This window comes from Parasteatoda tepidariorum, chromosome 2 (genome assembly GCF_043381705.1).
Source record: "Parasteatoda tepidariorum isolate YZ-2023 chromosome 2, CAS_Ptep_4.0, whole genome shotgun sequence".
Classification (NCBI taxonomy): Eukaryota; Metazoa; Arthropoda; class Arachnida; order Araneae; family Theridiidae; genus Parasteatoda; species Parasteatoda tepidariorum.
The window spans coordinates 45,948,955-45,971,892 of NC_092205.1; the positions used below are offsets into that span (position 1 = coordinate 45,948,955).

General features: G+C 28.1%; 1 protein-coding gene across 4 annotated transcripts in view; it reads left to right on the forward strand.

Moving 5' to 3' along the window:
- LOC107453699 (hephaestin-like protein) overlaps nucleotides 1–22,938 on the forward strand; it is a 96,100-nt gene that overhangs the window by 47,552 nt on the left and 25,610 nt on the right. For all 4 annotated transcript variants that reach the window (XM_071177539.1, XM_043038978.2, XM_043038977.2 and 1 more), the window contains exons 2-4: nucleotides 14,545–14,795; nucleotides 21,323–21,535; nucleotides 22,638–22,807. In XM_071177539.1, coding sequence (XP_071033640.1) covers nucleotides 14,648–14,795; nucleotides 21,323–21,535; nucleotides 22,638–22,807 — 531 coding nt within the window. In that variant the 5' untranslated portion in view covers nucleotides 14,545–14,647. The remainder of the gene's footprint in view (nucleotides 1–14,544; nucleotides 14,796–21,322; nucleotides 21,536–22,637; nucleotides 22,808–22,938) is intronic.

Genomic DNA, 22,938 nt, shown 5'->3' on the forward strand with positions numbered 1-22,938 from the left:
CTTAACGTCGTTGACTGATTGACGGACGCATCTTGCGAAAGTTTTTTGTGTCAGGAGATTAAAATAGCTTAAAGTCATGAATCAATTTAATCTTCTTAAACAAATACAGTATTTCTTTTCTTTTACTCTTAAATTTAAGGAGAACTTTCCTTTAAATGATTAACAAATATCTCCAAGTACTTTGTATGCGGCATCTCAATTTTGCTTAAACAATTAATGCATATTTGAGGCAAGGTTACCCTAAATTATCTAGGAAATTTCTGATTGAATTGATTTTATGGAATATAATTGGATTTATTTCAAAGATAAATAAAAGATAGCGAATAAAAAAATCTGCTTCAGGTGTCTATTGTTAGTTTTGCATTAGACTAACTTCATATTTTTAATATACTAATTAGCAGTAATGACATATTAGCGACCACCATCTCCGTTTACTTATAGTTCTGAAATTACATCATAATTTCACCAAATTAAATTTTTTACACACAAAGTTTATTGGTAAAGGGGATTAATTTGTTTTTTCTTCGCTTTTTGATACATTTTAATTCAATTGGTTCGTTAATTTTAATTTGATAATTCTAATTTCTTTTACAAATTCATAAACAAAATACAAGGTTTCCCAATAAAAAAAATTTTTAAAAAATTTATGTACAGAACTTTATCGAAACATATTTTATTTTATAACCGTTGTTGAACAGCCTAATTAGGGTTTACTACTAATGTTCAACTCCGTAGTCTTGTAATTTTGAACCCAATCCCGAAGATAAGGAAACTCCTGAATCAAGTATTGAGAGAAATTGGTCTTCGTGGAGGATTTTTGGACGGAACTAACCCGCGTTAGCGTTACATGGAGCGGAATATGGTGCGTTATATGGAAATTGCGTCATATGGTTTGTCTGAATGCAAGGGGACTCTAACCTATGATTCGTATACCACTGAGAATATTTTACGTCAGCACTGGCGTCGGTGCGAGCCGGGTGCAGAATTCGCATTGACCAGTCATAGTTGGGATTCGAACCCGGTTCATCTCATAGGAAGACGAACTCTCTTTTCTCGAAGCCAGCACGGCTCTAGCCGAAGTTTATTGTGAGCATGCAGGCTACAATAAGAAAATATTTAACTAAAAAATTATTTAAAATGCATATTTTTTGATAATTACAAAATTTATCCTTAAGTTCCATATTAGTACGGAGAGAGATATACATTATAAAATGATCGAAAACGAAAAAATTGCCTTTAGATTGTAATTTTAATGCAAGTTTGGTTGTTTTTAAAGTTAAAGATTCATACTTAATGTTTTAATTTATCAATTTTATTTGTTATCCATCACTACATAACTATGAATAAAATGTTGTAGTTCAGCAAAGGTGCAATTTTCAAACCTTATTTTTCTTCATTTTACCGAAAGGAAAGTCACGCTTGTTTCAAAGAAAAAGATTGCATTTGTTCAAGAGCTAAGTTAAATGGGAGGATTGTTACAAACTTGCATCACTTTTGTATTTTTTTTAAATCATTCTTTTTTTAAAAATGTGTAGAAAATTTTTTAAGCTAATAATATCTTCTATCATTTCTGTTTCAAGTAATACTACTTACAAGCAACAAAATAAACGAAATTAATATCAAAAACAGTGAAATATGAGTAGAGAAGTCAAGTGTCTTGATCCATGTCCCATGAACTCAAATTATTATCAGAAAAGAGGCTTTAACGTTGAATCATAATATTTTGATAATGTGTTGCTACCTTAATAAGGTGTTAAATTGAGCCACTGAATCATGCTATCAAATTTAGTCAATGCGATAATATGGTTCAACTTGTTCAGGTTGTATGATAATAGAGTTTAACATGTACCGGTTATACAATAATATGTTTCAAAATGCTGAGGTTGTATGATAATTGTTTCAACATGTTCAGGTAGTACGACAATATGGTTAATAAAGCAAAAATATATTTATGCCATTCATTTTGTAATTTTTTCGTTCCTATGATAACTGTTTACTTAAAATTGTGGTTTTCAAATATTTTCTTCTTATAGCCACACATTTAGTGAAAAATGCAAATTTGAATCGAATAAATGTATTTTGTGCCATACTTTCAGAAATCATGATATAATTTCCAAATTTTACCACAATTACCAAATTTTATCACCTATTATAGAGCCATAATTTATTGCTAGCTTTTCTAAAATCATTATCATAGCTTATTAACGAGCAAGTACTGAGCTTTTTAGTGTTCACTGCGAGCCATGGAAGCGATATTTTTTACCTTATTCTTGTAGTTTTGGTCATACTTCTTTTTCTCAGAGTATAACATAGATAAGAAAACAAATAAATGTTGAGCTGGTAGATAGTACTAGGTTTCCCTACTTTTACCTTACCCTTCACAAAATACTATTTTCTTATAAAAATAGCACAGAAGGCAAAAAAAGTTGTTTTTTCTCATTATCAATTCTTTTTATCCTGTTAAAGAAAGTGTCTCTGTTTTCGAATTCAATAACTTTGCGCAGACAAATGAACCTTCTGAGAGGTTAACTAGTTTTCCATTTCAGGAAAGAACCATATACATTTCTTTTTTACTTCATTCCATTGAAAGAACAATACCGGAACTTATCTGTTAAGGTCATGTCTTGCTTTTAACGACCTCCAAGTTAACATTAAAAAAAAATAATAATAATCAGAAAGAGAGCATCATTATAGATTTGGGCGATGCAGAAGGAAGTGTTCAAAAGTCCGTTGAAACAATTCAAATATATATTTGGAGAAAAGTTATTGGGTGTAGAAATTTCTTTTTTTACGTCCTTATAAAACGGAATTTCTTTGTTCTTTGTAAAAGATTCAAATAAATTTCTCTTCGACGATTATTTTTACAAGTTTAGTATCAATTGATGAAAGAGTTTCTTTTGTTTAAAAAAATATTAATAGGTTTTTGAAACAATCATTGTAGATGATCATGGCTGAATTTATTTTGCAATCTTAGACACCGTCCTTTCTGTAGCTTGCATCAGGCATTGAAGTTTAAAGCGTAAGGGGAAAAATATATTTTGCTTTTAATAAATTGTACTTTTGTTTAACATTTTTCGTTAAATTTTTTTCCTAATCTTCAATTTTAAAGTAAACTATGAAAAAAAATATTTTTTAAGATATATTATTACAGTAAGTAAGTAAATATAGTAAGTAAGCATAGTATAGTAAGTAAGCATAGTATAGAAAATAAGCATAGTATAGTAAGTAAGCATAGTGTAGTAAGTATAGTAAGTAAGCATAGTAAGTAAGTATAGTTTCAAAATATCAAATGTTGATTAGAAAAAGGATTTACAATCGGTATATGATTTCATTTTTGTTAAGTGACGTACATGAAGTAATGATTTTGAAATCTGTATCTGTAAATCTAGTACCTATAAAAAAACAGTGAATAATTATCTAGAAGTATGATAGAGCAATTTAACTTTTTCCTATTTTTTGAATTCATTTTATCGGTAAATTAGCACCAAAAGTTTTATTACTAACTATCATATTCTGAATAATATTTTTACCAATATTGTTAATGAATTTTTTTATAGAATTTTTTGTATTCAATGCCATTTATTAACGTGAGTTTAATTTTTTTATTTAAATGTTCTCTTAAAAAAACTGCAGTTAAAAACTGAAACTAAATTACTGAAAAGTAATTTTGGCTTAAGCTTTTTAACTGCGAAAATAAGTATCTTAACTACTATCTTCTTTTACCTAATGTATGTACTTTAGTAAATAAATTAGCAAATAGCAAAATAATTGAATAATAATGAGTACCCAGTCAGATCTTCAAATCTTTTTCGTAATAAATTTATCCGTATACAAAGTTTTTTTTAGCCATGAATACTGAATGCAAATTATTGAAAATTTAAGATATAGATATTTATCAGCAGAAAAGTCTCCCTCAAAATGTTTCATTTGCATAAAATTTAGAACAACGATTATTTGAATCATATAGTATGCATTAATTTAATACTCATTCCAAAATTTTTTATTTAATTGACTAGTAATTTAATTTCTAAAAATGAGCCACAGTGATACGTAAAGATATAAATAATTACTTAAAACTTACTACAATTCATTAAACACCATTTAATTGATCTATAATTCAATAAACGTATCATAAGGTTATTGAAAGAGTTTGTTTCTTAAATTAACTTCAAATTTTTGACAAATAGGCAACACAATTTTCAAATAATTTTTCTACGCTTTTTGACAACGTGAGAGATAAAAAAAAATTTTAAATTAATTAATCTTAATATAGTGTCATGCACGGATGAATATTGCTTACTTTATAAATAAAATGCTCAAAATATTTACTAAAAAAATTATAAGTAGTATTTTTTTGCCCTAAATGAATGCGTGTTTTGTATTGATAACAGAAAGGCTTTTTTCTTTGATTTGTGTGCAATTTGAATTTAAAGTTGTCTTTCATGTAGTTTAGTTAGAAGATTGCTAGTTTTTGAGCTAATTTTTCAAACAATTCAATTTGCAAGCAATTTGTTCCATTAAACTTCATCGTTTAAACAAGTTAATTGGAAAATGTCTTAATAATCATAATTTAAAAATATTGCAAAATTATCCTCAATTTGAAGTCTGAATCAAGGGAAAAACTGTTACAAGGAAATATAATTGCAGGAAAAGTGTTTCTCATTTTACGTAAATTTAAACCATAACTATATTACGATTGAACTTATATGGTTCAATAATATGGATATCGTATTGAATACTGATTTGCAATGACTTACATCAACTGAAGAATATATAGCAATGAAATTCAAATCATGAAATAAATTTTATTTTATATTAGCTGAAACATGAGAATATGTTATATTGAGATTAAATAGTTTTAGTTCATTGTAGTTTACAGAAATTTGAATCATAAGTCTGATATTAAATTATTAAATACGTTTAGTTTCTAAGAAGCTTGAAACATACACTGAGATGAAAAGTGTAGTCAAAACTACAAGAATATGGTAAAATTTAAGGTATTTCTGACTCTGTGGAAACACCAAGAAGCTCAGTAATTTTTACTGAAGCACTTTAGTACGGATTTCTGTAAAGTTAATAAGAAAATATGGTCTTATTATATGCGATAAGATTTGGTAATTTTATTATGATAATTTAGAGGATGGCATAAAAACTAACTATTTGGTTAAATTTACTTTGCAGTTTTATACTTTTTTTATTAAATGTGTGGTAATATGAACTATCCTTAAAAAAAGCATTTCCAGTAAACCGTTACCATATAAGCTGAAAATTACCAAATGAATGATTAAAGTACCGTGTATTATGATTTTATTAACAAGAATTATGTTTTTTTTTTATCTGAAAGGTCATTACCATACAGTACGGTAATTTTAGCAGAATTCTTTTCCTTCGTGCATGAATATGCTATATTAAGTGTGAATTTATTAAAAAAATTGTAATATCTCTGATTATCCATTGTGCAAATTTAAGAAATAAGATAAGCAAATTCAGAAGTAATTTGTTTGACATAAATTATTAAATATTCACGCAGACATAATGCCATGATAAATATAACAAAAAATACATTAAGGAATGAATAGCAATGCAACGTGTTAAAGACTAAGATTAAATTTGAATCTATTGTGAGCAAACTTTCCTTTTATTCTAAAGAAACTTTGCATTGTAAGTACAATATATTATTTTAGAGAAACGCCTTTTTCTCAGACTATGATAGCTGTATCAATGGTCATAATAAGCTTTTAGAATTTATCTTGATTCCTTAACAATACAAAAATATTACCGATTTAGAGCTTATGCTCCACCCAAAAACGTTAAAATCTAACCTAGATATTAGGTCAGTTCGTATATATTTATTTTTTAAAACCATTTTTAGTCTTATTCGCAATTTTGTTGTTTTCAAAGCTTCATTAATCTTTTTACAGCGATAGTATGAAAACAAAAAAGAAAAAAGATTTTGCAAAAAAAATTAAATAATAAAAAGTAAAATTGCTTTTTCTCTGAGAAAAAGTGAAAGGAAATTTATTTTTGAATCATTCATATGTCTCTCTGCATATATTACTGGTCCCAATTTTCTTCGATTACGGTACACTATATTTTCAAGAAAACCCCAAATTCGTAAGTAAAGTATGTAAAACAATTGTGATCATCAATAAAAAAAAATTCCTTTTGAAACTTTTTGTAAGGAGTGTGATATTTTTCATCATTTACCATTAATTACCTTTGATTAGGTTTAATGTTCGACAGTTGAATTTGCAATTCATTTGAATTCGTTTTTGATGCATATGTTACCGGCAAAGTATGTTATGAAACGCCGGCATAACTTATAATGCCTGACGTTTATAGGCAAAGTATGAAATATGAGAAGAATTACTTTCCCTAGGCATTGCAGATAAAGCCTAGGCATTCTATATAATGCCGCAAGCTATTTAGGCAAAGTATGGAATACCCGCCCTGATGAGGTTATTATGTAAATGATGTGCATGTTACTGTGAATGACCAAAATTGGTGGTTGTTGAATTTTAAATGTGAATGTTGACAATCACATAGTCGCTTTGGTGAATGTCCGATATATTTATTACATCCGATTTTATCTTAATTTATTCGTGGATATATTTACATTTATTCGATATTTTAATACTTACTGACGATAGATTAGAAGAAACATCAGTGTTTAGAGTATCGGCCAAATGTATACAGGGCAGTGGCACTGAACCTTAATAAAACATCAGTGTAGTATATACCGGGCAAATATATTCCGGGCAGTGGCACTTAACTAGACCTAGTATGACTAGTCCTTTGGTAAATGTCCGAAATATATGCAAGGTCTAATTGAGTGCCACTGCCCGGTATACATTTGCCCGGTATACCCTACACTGATATTTTTTAAGGCCAAGTATCATTGCCCGATACTCCAAACACTGATGTTTCGTCTAATCTATCGTCAATAAGTATTAAAATATCGAATAAATGTAATTATATCCACGAATAAATTAATATCAAATCGGATGTAATAAATATTTTGGACATTCACCAAAGCTACTATGTGATTGTCAACATTCACCAGTGAAAGTTAACAACCACCGATTTCGGTCATTCAGAGTAACGTGCACATCATTTACATAATAACCTCATCAGGACGTTTATTTCATACTTTGCCTAAATAGCATCCGGCATTATGTAGAACGCCTAGGCAATGTGTGAAATATATATCATTTCATACTTTGCCGGCTAGTTTTAGGCATTATATACAATGCCGGATTTCATACTATGCCGGTAACATATATACAGAACCTGAAAATTAATAAAATGAGTTAAATTCTTTGCGGTTGAAATAAAAACTAAAAATATCTATTTTAAAAGTGAAAAGGAATATTATTGAAACATAAATTTTATATAATAAATTCATAGAGTTTTATTGTTAATTCGAAAAAGGAGAGGAAAAACACAAGTAAATTTTTTTATAAATGCGTGCGTCTTTTGCTTACATTTTTAATTCATCGTTAATAGAAAAATTAAATACATCTCTTTCCACAACCGTTTGCCATCTATTTTTCAATGGAATTTTACTTTAAATAGTTTTGTAAAAACAACCAAAATATTAAATAAATGAATAGATAATTGATAGGATTTAAATGTATTTAAATAAAAATTTTGAAAGGAACTGTTTAACAAATATCCTAACTGCCAACCTTTTTTTAAAATCTTCCATAAAATCTTAGGATTCTACGGCACCACTTAGGAATCGCTGAAATAAGTATTATAATATGGTGTGCCTTGAAAATATTATAGATGAGAGGAGTTATTCGAGAGAAAAAATTACAATAATTAAAATTTACAGTATTTTCATACCGTTCTGAGAACAGGTATACAACTAGTAATGCTCAATTTGGAACAGCTAGAGAATTAATCACAAAAGTGAATAATCTATCAAATATTTCTAATCTATTTAACCATGATGACGCAATAAAAATCCCCAGAATGCGTATTTGAATCACTACATTAATAATTCACTCCTTTTAAATTAGTTTACCCTTGAAACTTATTTATCACTAATGATTTGTACGTATGAAGATAAAGTGGCAAACTAATATAAGCTAGGTCAACTTGATTTGAAAACTTGAATTCCAATCCACCCTATGATAAATTATTTGTAATAAATACAGGCCTACGATTACATAGGAAAAACTATTAACATTATTTCACAAAAAATAATTTTATCAATTACTTTCAGTAATGATTGTTGGTAGCAGTTCAGTNTCTTTTTTGCGGATATAATCGTGTGGGCAGATGATGAAAAGATTTTTTTTTAAAATAAAATTTCATCCTTTTTTTTTAATCATTTGTTTGTTTGTTAGTTTTTAATTATTATTTTCCCCCTTTTTCAAATACCTATAATTTCAAATACCTATAACCTTTTTCAAATACCTTTGTTTTATCTTAATTTTGAACTTATATATATATATATATATTACCTGGTTAATACGAATCTGGTTAATACCTATCTGGCTAATACGAATTCAGTTCCCGGCTCGCACCGACTACTGACATAAAAGTATAATCAGTGGTAGACGGATAATGAGTAAGAATCCCTTTACGGTCAGGCTGACCGTGGGAAGATTTCGAGTTTTTCATCTCCATGAAACGCAAATGCAAGTTAGTTTCATAAAAAAGGTCTTCATAGGAAGGCTAATTTGTCCCAATGCTTGATCTAGGAGTTCCCTTAGATTTTTTCTTTGGGTTCGAAATTACAAGAGTACAGAATTGTTATAAACTCAGAACTGGGTCAGCTCTTCAACGCTGGTTATAAAATAAAATAAAAAATTTAATTCGATTCAGTAAATTTGACTAACTGCGCAGTAGGGAAAAAATTCTGCGCATTTCTACATCTAAAATCATCTTTACTTCACTTCCACCTAATTATTTTAAGTTTCAAAATTTATTATGTCCAAAAAAATTCAGAATTCAAAAACTTATTGTTTCTAACTGTATTCATTTTTAAAAACTTAATAATTTTTATTTATTGAATTTTTCAAATCTCTAAAACTGAGTTCATTCTGGATTTAAAAAAATGCTTCTTTTTTTTTTCATTTCTAAATGCAGCAGACTATGCATAAAATCCTTCACATTTCGCCCCACTTTTTTCGCATATTTTGCATATCTCTCACAGAAACATTTATACCTTTTCCCAAGAGCTAACTTCCTTCATCGCCAGCAATTCCTAATCTCAGAAGAAAAAAAACTGAACAGCTTTAAGGCGAAGACATTTTGCGATAATGACATCCAATTGAAAAGAAAAATAGGAAGATAAAAAGACGAAAGTGAAATCTTTCCTCAAATGCAATTACAGGTTCCCAAGCTAACTGCAGATGCTTCTTAAATCGTTCTTTGCCCTTGTCCATAGAATCAGTAAAGGAATCAATTTTAAAAATCGAGCACCGGAACACAACATGTTAGCCTATATATTTCAACAGTAAAATGGTCCACAAAGTCTGGCATCAACGAACCATGTAATCCTGTCAGCCGTTTTGGAAAAACCCACTAGACTTGCTCAATTTAAGTTTCACAAAAAACACATTGCCATAAAAATAAGCAATATAATTTGGGTATATTTTTGAGATTAAATGGCAATTCGTTATTGCAATATTTTAAATATACACATTGTTTTTTAGCATTATATTTATTTATATAATAAATAGGAAATATTTCATGCTTATTATTTCATGGAACAAAAAACATCCAAGTAAAGAAAATGCTAACCTAGCGCTCTATATGCTTATTTTTTAAAAGAATTTATGCTTTGCAAGCTTCTGAACGAAATATTTTTAAAATATAATCAGAACTGATCAATAAGATATCGAAATTTCCAGCCCCAATCAGCACCAACACATTGGCTAGTTGGTTTGATATTTGAACTGAATTTAAATCCTTTGCTTTCAAAAATTAAAGCATAAACAAACTTAACATTCCTTTTTTCATAAGTATCGTTAAAAACAGTTTTATTCAAATTCAGCATGAAACAACAAAGCAATATGAAACACACACGATTGCTGGAGAGATAATATTTTATCAAAAAAAAAACTTATATTTTTTTTTAATAGAAATTGTTTTATATTAGTAAAAATGTGTTTTCCTAAGTAGAATTAGTTACCAGGGAGAATAACAGCACAATACTTGGAATATATAATTAATAAAAACAGTGATTAAATATAATCGAATTAATGTTTCAGGTTGTCATTTAGAGTTTTGCTTAATATCAGTCTTTATATTTAATTAGAAAATCTAACTATAACTATAACTAGTTATAGATTTGTTTTAAATGCAGCTATTTTGCATTTGTAAAATTTGTACGAATCGCTTAGAAATATTAATAACAAACAGCAATAATTTCAGTTACGATTATTTAATCATATTTCTATTATAGATATATGTCAATATGTTTCTGTCAGTTATATTGTTTAAATACATAAAAAATCGCTCTACTTTATTGTTAAATGTCACATTTTAAAATATTCAAAAAGTTGTTATTATTACTGGTCTTAGAATTATTTTTGTTTGTGCTAACCACTAACAACTGAGCAAGTCTGACGCAGAACCATTTTCTCATTATCAAAAATTTTAATGTTCTGTTTTATTTTAAAACGTTTAAAAATTTATTAAAATTACATGGTTACATACTTATTTCCTCAAGTTAACGATAAACAACTGAACGGTTACGACGCATTGCTTTTTCAAATGATTAAAAAGATAAATGCTCTCCATTATTCTAAAATGCAACATTCTAAAACATTTACAAAATATTTAAACTTCGCTAGCTATTGATTAGTTTTTGCATGCTAACTATTAACATCTAAACGAGTTCGACGTACTGCTTGTTTCTAAAACAAGTAGACAAGTAGTCTTGTTCTATTTACATCAATTCATCTAAGCTCAGTTATTTATAATTAAGTTTTGCTTTAATGGTTTTTTGTCTGCTGCACTTTTAATTAATCTAAATAGGTTCCCTTATTAAAATCAATACTCAAACTCATAAATAAGCTGTGATTTATTTTTCTCACACGGTGGTGCTAACCTTGATCTCATTTGAATTTATTTCTAAATGCAAATTTGCGTCCCTTTTTAAGAAAAATACGGTAAGCTGCTTGCCTTGAACGTCGCGTTTCTTTTATTTTTCGTGATAAAAATTAAGGAAATATTCCCACAGTGCTATATCACCATCGAAATCTACATTGGGTGTGCCGCTATAACATTTAATTCACATTTTTTTTAAATAATTCCTTGATGTTTATATAATAAAACGCAGTGTGAGGGCCGAACAATTTAAACTTCTTCACATAGTGTCAATCTTTGTTGCTCTATGGGGAAATAATCTGCATACTTCTGGTACAACAGGGATTGTCAGATACCAAAACAGGATTTACTCGAGGACAAAATGATTTCAGTTGACGTGAAAGTTTTTCACTTAGATTATTTATAATGGATTTCATATTTTTCTAATTATTAGAAAGTTATATTTCAAAGTTTCGTGAGGTTTATTTATTAAATATCAATTAATAAACATATCTTTATCCTAAATTGGAATAAAAATTTTGTACTTAACTCCTGCTAAGTTTTGATACAGATAAGACTTATTTTTTTAGAGAAGTTGGATTTGCCGAAGAAATAAATATCATTGCTGTATGATATTTCTATAACTGCCAAAAAAGTGATTTTTGAAACACTGTAATTTAAAGTATAACTTTTGTTTATTTTTGTTTATTTAAGAAAATTCTGTCTGTTAATATAATCTTTTTATAATTCGGGGGATATTTTATATTTTATTGGAAGATAACAACCCTATGAAATCCTGATACAGTAAGGTATGGTTTTCTGTTCCTTCAAAAATCTAGATTTACCGGAAAAATTATTTTGACCTATTCCAACAAAATCGTGTTTGAGTTTGACAACAGATTGAGAAAAAGAATTTAGAATTTTCAATTCTTTATTTGAAAGAACAGTTAACTTGAATCTCCTTTTTTGTTTCTGTATCAGATATTGGCTTTATCTCTATTGTTTGTCTTTTTAGATTTTCTGGAGTATGTTTAATCTTAAGTTTCTCTCATGATTTTTTTTTTGGTTCAGTATATCCAGATCCATTTTTTTGTTCCATCAATTTCTACTTTCCACCAAATGCAATCCAGAAAGTATTTAATTTTTTGTTTAAAGAAAAGTATCGGAAAAACATTTTTGAATTAGAATTTTCTTTAATCAGTTTAGGGTATCAACAACCTTTTTTTTCCAAAATGAAATGTATATTTTTTGTAGAAAGGGTTACAGAATTTAATTAACAGTTGTATAAGGAATAGTTATTGTTATTTTAATAATGAAGAGATAGACACTTTTGAGAACTTCTTAAACTTAATCCAGCGAGAACACTGCATTTTATGTTTAATCAAAAACTAATATTGATTAAATTTTCAAAATTATTTTATTTTTTAGATTTTATTCAATGAAATTATCGTAAACGTTACTGGCAACGTTTTGCCATCTAGTGTGCAAATTTTCCTTTCGCGGTGCCAAAAATATTAGTTGACTTTTGATCTGGAGATGAAACTTTCATCCTATTTAATTTTTTTAATTTTTTAGCCACATCAAAAATTTTGTACCAATTATGCTAAATGGATATCCGATGGTTCAATATCAAATAAGTATAGTTAGTGAGATAGTACCCCCCCACCACGATTCATTAATATTGCCAGAGATTGTTCTTCCTGATCGATGTTGACAAAAAAATTAAAACGGGATTTGACTTTAAAAATTCAACTTTGACATTTACGAGAGTTTAATGCCCTTGGTAGCACTGCAAGTATTTTTGTCATCAACATTTACGTTACTACTCTTTTGTGAAGAAAAAAAAACATAAAATAGTGATTTAAACCTCTTATAGTATTTGGTGTATCATTTTACTATAAATTGCGAAACAAAAATATAAGGTTCGACTTCATCATTGTAGCCATCAAGTCAAGTCATCAAGTCATTGTAGCCATAAATTGTCTTTGACTAGACATTGACGCACACAACAAGCAACTAAATGACAAACGAATATGATATTGCTCAAAAATGATATGACTTGCAGAATTAAAAAAAGATTGTTTCATTCTCTTTAGTGAATGATTAATAAACTTCAGAAAATATCAGTTTTGACGTAAATAAGTAAAAAAATGTCATCAAGTGTTTACTAAACAAGCATTAAATAAATATATATATATATATATATTTGTTAGAATCATTTCTAAAATATATAAAAGTAAAGTTTAAATAAATTAAATAAATTTTCTATTGTACCAAAATTGAGATATATCTTGTAAGAAATAATGTAATGCTGAATAATGTTGAAAAAAATGATGGTTTTTTTCAAATTATAAAAGTTCATTAAGAATAAGTGTTCAAAAACTCTTCCCAAACCTAATTTAATACTGTCTTCTAAAAATCAATTTTCTTTTGCTTATTTGAAATTCGATACTCGAGAAAAAATAAGTGTTCAAGAACTATTCCCTAACCTAATTGGATACTGTCTTCTAAAAAACGATTTTATTTTTACCATTTAGAATTTGATACTCGAGTGTCCTTTTAATTCTAAACATTATGATACATAAAATCCATTTTTCGGTAGAAGAAATTGTTTCAGAATATTTTTTATTTTATTTTGGTAGCTAGTTTTAATATTTTTCCATGATATCCAAATGAAATATATACTTGAGTAAAAAAAAATCTAATTTGTGCTTTTTTCTTGTCAAAGGTTATCATATACTAGGACTAAATCACAATTTTGAACAATTTATAATTTTAAAAATAATTTGAAATAGCAGATTTTATTAATGTTTCAAAAAAATACTAAAATTTAATCTTAATATTAAAATTTTATATCAAATTCAATTATAATAAAGAAATTTTAAGGGCAAATAGAATTTCTGATTGATTTCCTAGTGATACTCCGGATATGCCGCAGAAATCCTACTACTTTAGAACTCAAAGAGGAGGTAGGGTAAGATAGAGTAAGATAGGGAAGATAGAGTAAGATAGGGAAGACAGAGTAAGATAGGGAAGATAGGGTGAGATGTCATAAGATTTGTGAATTAATTAGCAATTGGCAGGAAATTTCATCTCACGACACTTGGTTCGTTTTCCTATTATGAACTTTCTGCTCGTGCGCGTTTGTAATTGTCTCTTATTTATCGAATTATTTTAATTTTATGTTAATTCAATGTTTTTGAGTAATAATTGTCAATAATTGCGTTAAATTTAGCTTAGAAGTAAGCTTTTTATCGCAATTTACTTATTTTGCAAACAACTTGAAAACTTGTCACAATTTGACAACTTGTCGTGATAATGGCATGTAACTTAATATTATATTTCGGGCAATTGATTTCGATGCAATTCTTAATCATTTTGATGAGCTCTACTTCCTCTCTAAGTGTGAAACAGCAGAATCAAAACAATCTGTAGTTTGTATATATTTCAAGAGTGCAGGTTTAAACTGTATGTAATAAATCTTTTAACTCTTTTCAGCTTGTCAAAGAGATATTTTCAAGTCAGTCAAAATCCCTTACGTCTGGGCAAGGTGTACAAGAAAGCTATTTACAGAGAATTCACCGATGAGACTTATACTATAATGAAAGCCCGTGAGCCATGGCAAGGTATCCTCGGACCAACTATCAGAGGAGAAGTAGGTGATATGGCCATCGTCCACTTCTGGAACAATGCCTCCATGCTTCTTTCTATGCATCCTCACGGTTCTCGATACATCAAGGTTCACGAAGGTACGATATTTATCTCATAGATCAAAAGTAGTAATAGTAATTTTAACACATTCACGGCTGATCTCGCACCAGCACGAGACATTACACTAGTGACTAAAAATCCGGAAACTGTAAACAAAAATGGTGAATAAACAGCACTGTAAAAGAAATGTGGATCAAATCACACAAAAAGATGCTGGACCTCAGAGTGCCGGTACTTTTTACCATGAAATCCCTTTTTACCGGAACATATTATGGAATAAAAAAATCTGACCTACCTTAATTTTTACAATAATAATTTCCATAAAATCACTGAATCCCTATAATTAAACAAATATTACTGTAAAAATTACGGTATAATATTTTACGGTAATAATTGTTTTATGAAAAAAAATTGATTTTACGGTGAAATTTATTTTATGGTAAAACTGATTTTACAGATGATGCATCTAAAGTGCCGGTACTTAATACCGTAATTCTATCATATCGTAAAATTATACCGTAATTCGAATGTATCACACGAGTGCGGAAGAAAGATAGCGAACGTGTCAATCGGATGGCGTATTTAGAGGACGCTATACCTCGTGAGAAACCCTTTAGGGAAAATTATTTTTCGCCTCCGTAAGTAATTCGAAATGTAAATTACAGAAAAAGTTAGTTCAAATAAACCTATAGTATGATATGAAGTTTCGATTACTAAGAAAACATTTCACGATATCAAAATGCAAACAAATTATGATAGGATACAAACAAATTAGGACACTGTGAAAAATTACGCTGTGAAAAATTGCGGATCAAACTCCGGCACTTGAGTGCATTGTCCGTGAAATCCATTTTATCGTAATATTCATTTTTACCGTCAAATATTATACAGTCATTTTTACTGTAATATTTGTTTAATTAGAGGGATTCAGTGATTTTGCCGTAATTATTACAGTAAAAATTACTATACATCAATTTTTTGTTCCGTAACATGTTCCGCTAAAAATGGATTTTACAGTAAAAAGTTACTTTTTTTTACCAATTTGACTCGGAATATTTTACAGTGTAGAAATGAGCTATGGGATGGTTCTCCAATTATTTGTTTGCATTTCGATATTTGGAGAAAAAAATTTCAGTATTTTAAACTCCATAGTTTTTTTTAATATTACATAAACTCACTTTCAATGGAAATAAAACAGAATTTGCAATGAAAAGTTTCTTCTTCAGTCTAGTTTCCTAATAAGCTATTTGACAATAAAATATTCCCACGTGTAATATAAATGTTTTTATCAAATAAAACCTTTTCACCATTCAAAAGTCTAGAAGCTTGAGTAAAACTTCATTCTTATCTCCCAAAACAGAAGCATAAATACAAAAATTTGTTATTCGTGAAAGAAATGGAACTAAGTGCTACACAAATAATTGACAACAAACAAAATATTTTCGAAATATATGAAGTTAACATTTTCTTATCTAATTTTGTGCAAAATATTATTCTTAACTCAAACAGTATTAGATTTATGCTATTTAACATGGAAAGGTAACCAAGTGTAACACATATTTCCCCTTCTTGCATATTCTTATCTAATCTTGTACAGCATATTATTTTTAACTCAAACAGTATTAGCTTCGTGATATTTAGCATGGAAAGGGCACCAAGTGTACGATAAAATTGCCAAACTTTACACCATTTACCAAATTTTATACCATATTATCAAACGATATTTTATTATCAATTTTACCTAAATCACTACCAAAGCACCTTTATAATCATTACAGAGCTTTTTAGAGTGCCCATAGAGACAAAAATACAGTAAATTTTTCCATATTCTGGTTGTTTTCACCATACTTTTTTCCCCCAGTGATTTTCCGTTTTACATTTACATATCTGGTCCCGTGGTCATCGGATTGCTTTGATTCAACAGTAATTAATTTTTAGAACTCTTTTGAAACAAACATTTCGAAGAAAATCAAAATATTAAGAAAAAGACAAACATATATGAAAATAATACCTTAACACTGAAGAAATAACTTTCACAAAATAACTTGCGTGGGTGCATTAAGCGAATTCTACTTTTTCAACACATCAGTGATTCGCCCTATTTCAACATGATGAAATAGAAAATACTGATTCTTAAATTCTTGAAAATCATTTAGCCAAAGTGCGTTAGCACATTAGCCACAAGTGCATCGGTTAATTCGAGTTTAATCATTCTTAGGTAATGTGGCATATATTGATGCACAAAACGGTCAGAGAATCTCACGTGCTCAATCATAGCTATACTAGTTACGGTTAGAAGTAGCAATCCACACGCTCGCTGGGTTGAAAAAAAACGATGTTTTTCACACGACACTGCTTTCTAAATTACCCATGTCACAATGGCTTTTAAATTCTCATTTTTATTATTCTCCATTTACTTTTCTCTTCGCAAAACAAATTGACTTTCACCTGAATACCAGTACTCTTTGAAAAATATGTGATATCAAGGAAGCTGAATGCTGAAACATTTTTTAGCTTTACAGACGTTTTTAAATAGCATTTTATAGTGTTTACGAACAAAGTAACATATGTTACAATTGAAAACTCTGGTTCAAATTAAGGTATAAAATACTGGCACTTTTAGTTCCTCATCTGTTAAATCAATTTTATCGTAAAATTTATTTTTACTGTAAAATATTATACCGTAATTTTTACAGTAATATTTACTTAATTAAGAGTGATTCAATGATTGTTTAGTAGCTATTACTTAATTACACTACCACAGTACCACAGATTTTTGCTCTGTTACATGTTCCGGTAAAAGTGAATTTTATGGTAAAAAGTACCAGCACCCTGAAAAGTACCAGCCGGTACTTTTTACCGTAATTTGATGAGGAATTTTTTTACAGTGCATCTCCTTTAAAATAGCAGATATTGGCCTTAATATATTTAATTAGTTTCTTTCTCTTTGACTTACTATCTTCGATTATTGTATTGCAAAACAACATAATGTTACAAATATATTTTACAGAATATCAGCTTTAATATATTTTATTCGTTTCTTTCTCTTGATTGACTCTCTTGATTTATTTAACATGCTATAAATATTTTTGGAAAAGTAGAGGATATTGGCCTTAATAAATTTTATTAGTTTTTTTCCCTCTAGATTGACTCTCTTGTATTATTTAATATGTTGCCAAATAACAAATGTTGCAAATACCTCTTACAAAATATCAGATATCAGTCTTAATATGTTTTATTATTTTGCTTCCCCTGATTGACTCTCTTGTATTATTTGTACTGTTATAAAACTCCAAATGTTGCAAATATCTCTTAGAAAATAGCAGACTTCCTCGCTAGTCTTTTGATTGATTCTCTAGTGCATTCAGAACAGCTGTAACAGTTATAATTCATGTCTGATGGGTTACAAAGAAACAGACTCAATATCAAAGTCTTCCTTTGATTGACTCTCTAGTGCATTCAGAACAGCTGTAACAGTTACAATTCCTGTCTGATGGGTTACAGAGAAACAGACTCAATATCAAAGTCTTCCTTTGATTGACTCTCTAGTGCATTCAGAACAGCTGTAACAGTTACAATGCCTGTCTGATGGGTTACAGAGAAACAGACTCAATATCAAAGCCTTCCTTTGATTGACTCTCTAATGCATTCAGAACAGCTGTAACAGTTACAACTTATGTCTGATGGGTTACAGAAAAACAGACTCAATATCAAAGTCTTCCTTTGATTGACTCCCTAGAGTCTAGTGCATTCAGAACAGCTGTAGCAGCTATAATTCATGCGTGATAGGTTACAGAGGGAAAGATTCCATATCAATGACTCTCATTGGCTAAAGTCAATTGATTGATATGTTATTACATATATTACATTATATAAATATTGCATTAGGTGATGTCTTATAAAATAGAATACATATTGCAAATATCTCTTACAAAGTAGCAAACTTCTCTTATAGTTCCTTTATTTTGGTTGACACTCAAGTATATTCAGAACAGCATTAACAGTTACAATTCATGTATGATATGTTACAGTGAAACAGATTCAATATAAACGTCTCTCAGTGGTTAAATCGCGATACTATGATGAATCTTCTATCGATGTTTCATTGTCATTAATTGTCGTAGTTAATGGTATGTAAAACAAAAAAAAAGTCTAACATTAATATTTTTAAATTGCATTTCAAAGTTTCGAATTCCATTTGTTTTTAATCGATCAATCAGACCTTTGGTAATGTATTTATACAATCAAAATATAACTTTAATCATTTAATTTCCTAATAGGAATTGGGGAAATATTAAACACATATTTTATAAGCTATTTCTATTTAAAATCAACACGAAGTGTTTCAAATTGAGAAATACCTAATAATTTACCCGAGGCTAAGACTTAACAACATGAATTCATCATTCACAATTCAATAGACATGTTAGGAAAAAAGACTCATTCTTATTTTATTATTCATTGATTCATTCAATTGTTAAAACTGTCATACTTCACTTATCTCAACAAAGGGAAGGTAACTTACATAACAGAATACAAATAATGTGACCTATATATTTCGTTTTTAATATTTTTAATTTTTTGAACTGCTAATAAATTTAGAAATTAATGTTTACAATATTATTTCTAATTTATAATTTAAATTTAGAAATGAATTTTATGAAGAAAAATAGTATAAAAAATTTCCCTTACGTTTAATACTGTAACACAAATAATACTTTACGGCATTAATAATTTTTAGCATTTCAACTAAGCAATTCAATCTTAAAAAAAAAGTTCAATGCTCTGTTCTTATTTTTTACTCATCAACTGAGTTTTTATTCAAAAAAGAACTTAAATGGAGGACTTCTAATGGCATACCCCAATTATTCATAGGATACTTTTTTTGGTTATAACAGTTACATATATATATATATATATATATATATATATATATCCNTATATATATATATATCCACCTCGTCGTGCAACTAACTGAAAATTTCGCCTCTTTGTAATCTGCTTTCGTTTCTCTTTCAGACTTATTGCAATAAATGCACGTAGACTTAGGCTAATTAGAAAATATATCATTCATTGCCAATTAAATTCCTTTGTTTCAAACAATTTACAATTAGCCCAGAGTCTTGTTAAAGTTTATTGCAATAAGCAGAGTGAAGTAAAAACTTTTTAAATATAATTGTTAAAAGAATTAAACGTAAAGAAGACTGAATTATTTCTTTTAATGATAAAAAGATTAAAAAACACGTGTTACTAATTATTTATATGTAGGTCAACTAACTAGCGATTGTGCTATAGAAAATTAATAACAATAAGCTGCAGTCTAACTAACATCTGAATCATTGTTCTTGGATAATAAACTTTTACGCCTGATAAAGCCTATAAATATTTTGATTTTTTCACCCTTTTTTTAATAAAAATGTAAAGTTATTAAATTATTATTATTTAAATGCGAATAGTTTTCAGACACTACTTACATTTTTTAACCTTGAGTAAGTAATTATTCTTTACGGAAAAAAACATTCTGGTAAAATTACAGTGCTGTATGCTAAGAACATTTCTGGTAAAAAATCATAATTCTGATTAATAAAGCCAAAATGTACTGTATTTATATTATTCATTTAGTAATTTTGCCGTACATATATAGTAATGGCTCATTACTGTACATTTAGTAAAAAGTACACAACTTAAAAATAAATTTAACTGAATAAATGGGTTTTTATGCCATGCTCTAAGGTAGCATGATATAATGATCAAATTTTACCATATTTACCAAATTTTTCAATCTATTATGAAACCATAGTTTATTGTTAATTTCAAAAAAATCCTTAACAAATCTATTCTTTAAAAATCAACGAGCTTTTCAATGTTCCCATAGAGCCAGAAACACTGTAAATTTTACCATATTTTTTAGTTTTGGTCTTACTTTTTTCTCAATGTTATTTCTGAGAAAAGAAACTATGCGTGATAAATTAATAGATTTTGATATTTATTAAGTCTTAATTTATTATTGAAAATTTATTATTTAATTTAAACTAAAAATTTTCATATAAGGAGGATTTGAAATCTTTTTTTTTTACGTTTACATTTTATAAAGTGTAGCAAATAATATTTTTGAACTATTAAAAATAGTTTTAATTACCATTTCTATTTTTTTTTAAATTTATTTTTGAAAGTAATTTAAAAAAAATAGCGCTATATGCTTACTTAATTTATTATACTCCATAAATACAATAAAAGATATTAAAAAAAATTTTACTATAATTTCATTTGTGATTTGAATAAAAGAATTACAGAAAAATGTTCCTTTTTATTCCATGCACGGTCATGAATAATATTTTTTATCATAAATAATATATTTAATGGAACTTTACCATTAAAAAAGAATTCATAATTTTATTTTAATCAAATTGCTTTAAATATCGGTAATTAAACAGAGCAGTAAACATTGCGTCATTAAGTTATTTTTGTTGAACGTTTAGTAAGATATTGTTTCATGTTAGTAATACCCAGACAACATTTAATGTCAATAATAAATGAGAAATTACTAACAGAATTTTATTTTTAGGAGCTCTTTATGAGGATGGTACTGGACCACAGGATAAAGTGGATGATATGGTACCACCAAATGGACGACATTCTTACCACTGGTTCTTCATTCCTGAAGATGGTCCTAGTCCTACTGATCCAGATTGTCTCACATGGATGTACCATTCTCACAGGAATGCTGATACTGATATTCATGCTGGTCTTCTTGGGCCACTCATCGTCTGTAGACCAGGTCAGAATCAAGCAATTATTTAATTCTATAAATTAAAAGATTTAAGGGTGTTTTTTAAAGGCTCTATATTTGCATGAAATGATGCTTTTTTTGGAAATAATGTGCTATTTTCCTAAATGATGTGAGTTTGTAAGATTTATTCATTACTGTTAGGTCAAGTTTAGCCTATCTTTATCCAGTGCTGTCTATGCTTATTTTGAAAATGAAGCAGCATGCCAATCTGGAAAAAAAACACAATTTTGAAGAAATGAAAAGTGTATGAGGTCTAATTATTTAAGATTTAAAAACTTACTTCAATGCTGTATTATCTGGGCTCATAAAAAAATTGCAAAAAGTAAAACTAATGCTTTAATTTTGACAATTTTCATGTAGGTGATGAAATGTCGCCAAATTGGCGATTTTTAAAGAAGTTTCGTAACTTTTAAAATATTTTAGTTATTTATACCTTCTGAAGCTCAAATAATTTTTTACGGCAGTATATTATATTTAATTCATAATTATAGCTTTGCTTCAAGTGTAAGGCACTTAAACTGCGTGTTTTTTTCCTAGGCAAAAAAGCTTTGGAAAACCGTGTAAAGAAAAGTGCGCGCTTTATAATAAAACAACACAAAAAAGGCTAATATTCTTTTTTTATCCCTTTTCCCGATTTACCCTTCTTATGATGCACTTACGCATTCAACTTTCAATTTTTTAAACTTTCATAAAGCTTTCAATTAATTTTTATCATATGATTGAATACAACAGTTTTTAATAGTGTTATAGAATTCTTTGAAAACATTAGAATTCTTTGAAAAAAACATTTGGTTAATTACTTTTGAGCTTTTTTAATAAACTCAAATAATTTTATAACATATTTGTATTTTCATTTTTTATTTATAAAAGAAACACGAGGATGTTTAGTGAAAAATCAAGATATTATAAAAATAATATTATCTAATCTTAAAAAAGTGTTTTTTTTAAACATTTATAAATATTAACCTTCATTTTTTGTAAAAAAGAAAACTTTGAAGTCAGAATTTAAACAATATATGTCTTTTGTATTGTTTTTCAATTTACTTTTGAAAAGATGCATTACAACATTTTTATTACTTCATATTTACAGGCACTTTAGATATGTATGACAGACCTAGAAATGTGGACCGAGATTTCATTCTCGTTTTTATGATTTTCGATGAAAATGATAGTTTATACATTGATGAAAACATTGACAGAATGGCACCACACTTAACAGAAGAGGAGAGACGAAGAATTAGAGCTGACATTAGTTTTAGAGTAAGTAATTTGGAGCTTATATTTTAATTAAATAATTTTCTAAACTATGAAGACTTTTAGGAAGAAAAAGGGCTTTCATTTGCTAGTATTTAAAATTTTAGTTTAAAAAAAAAAAAAAAAAAAAAAAGCCG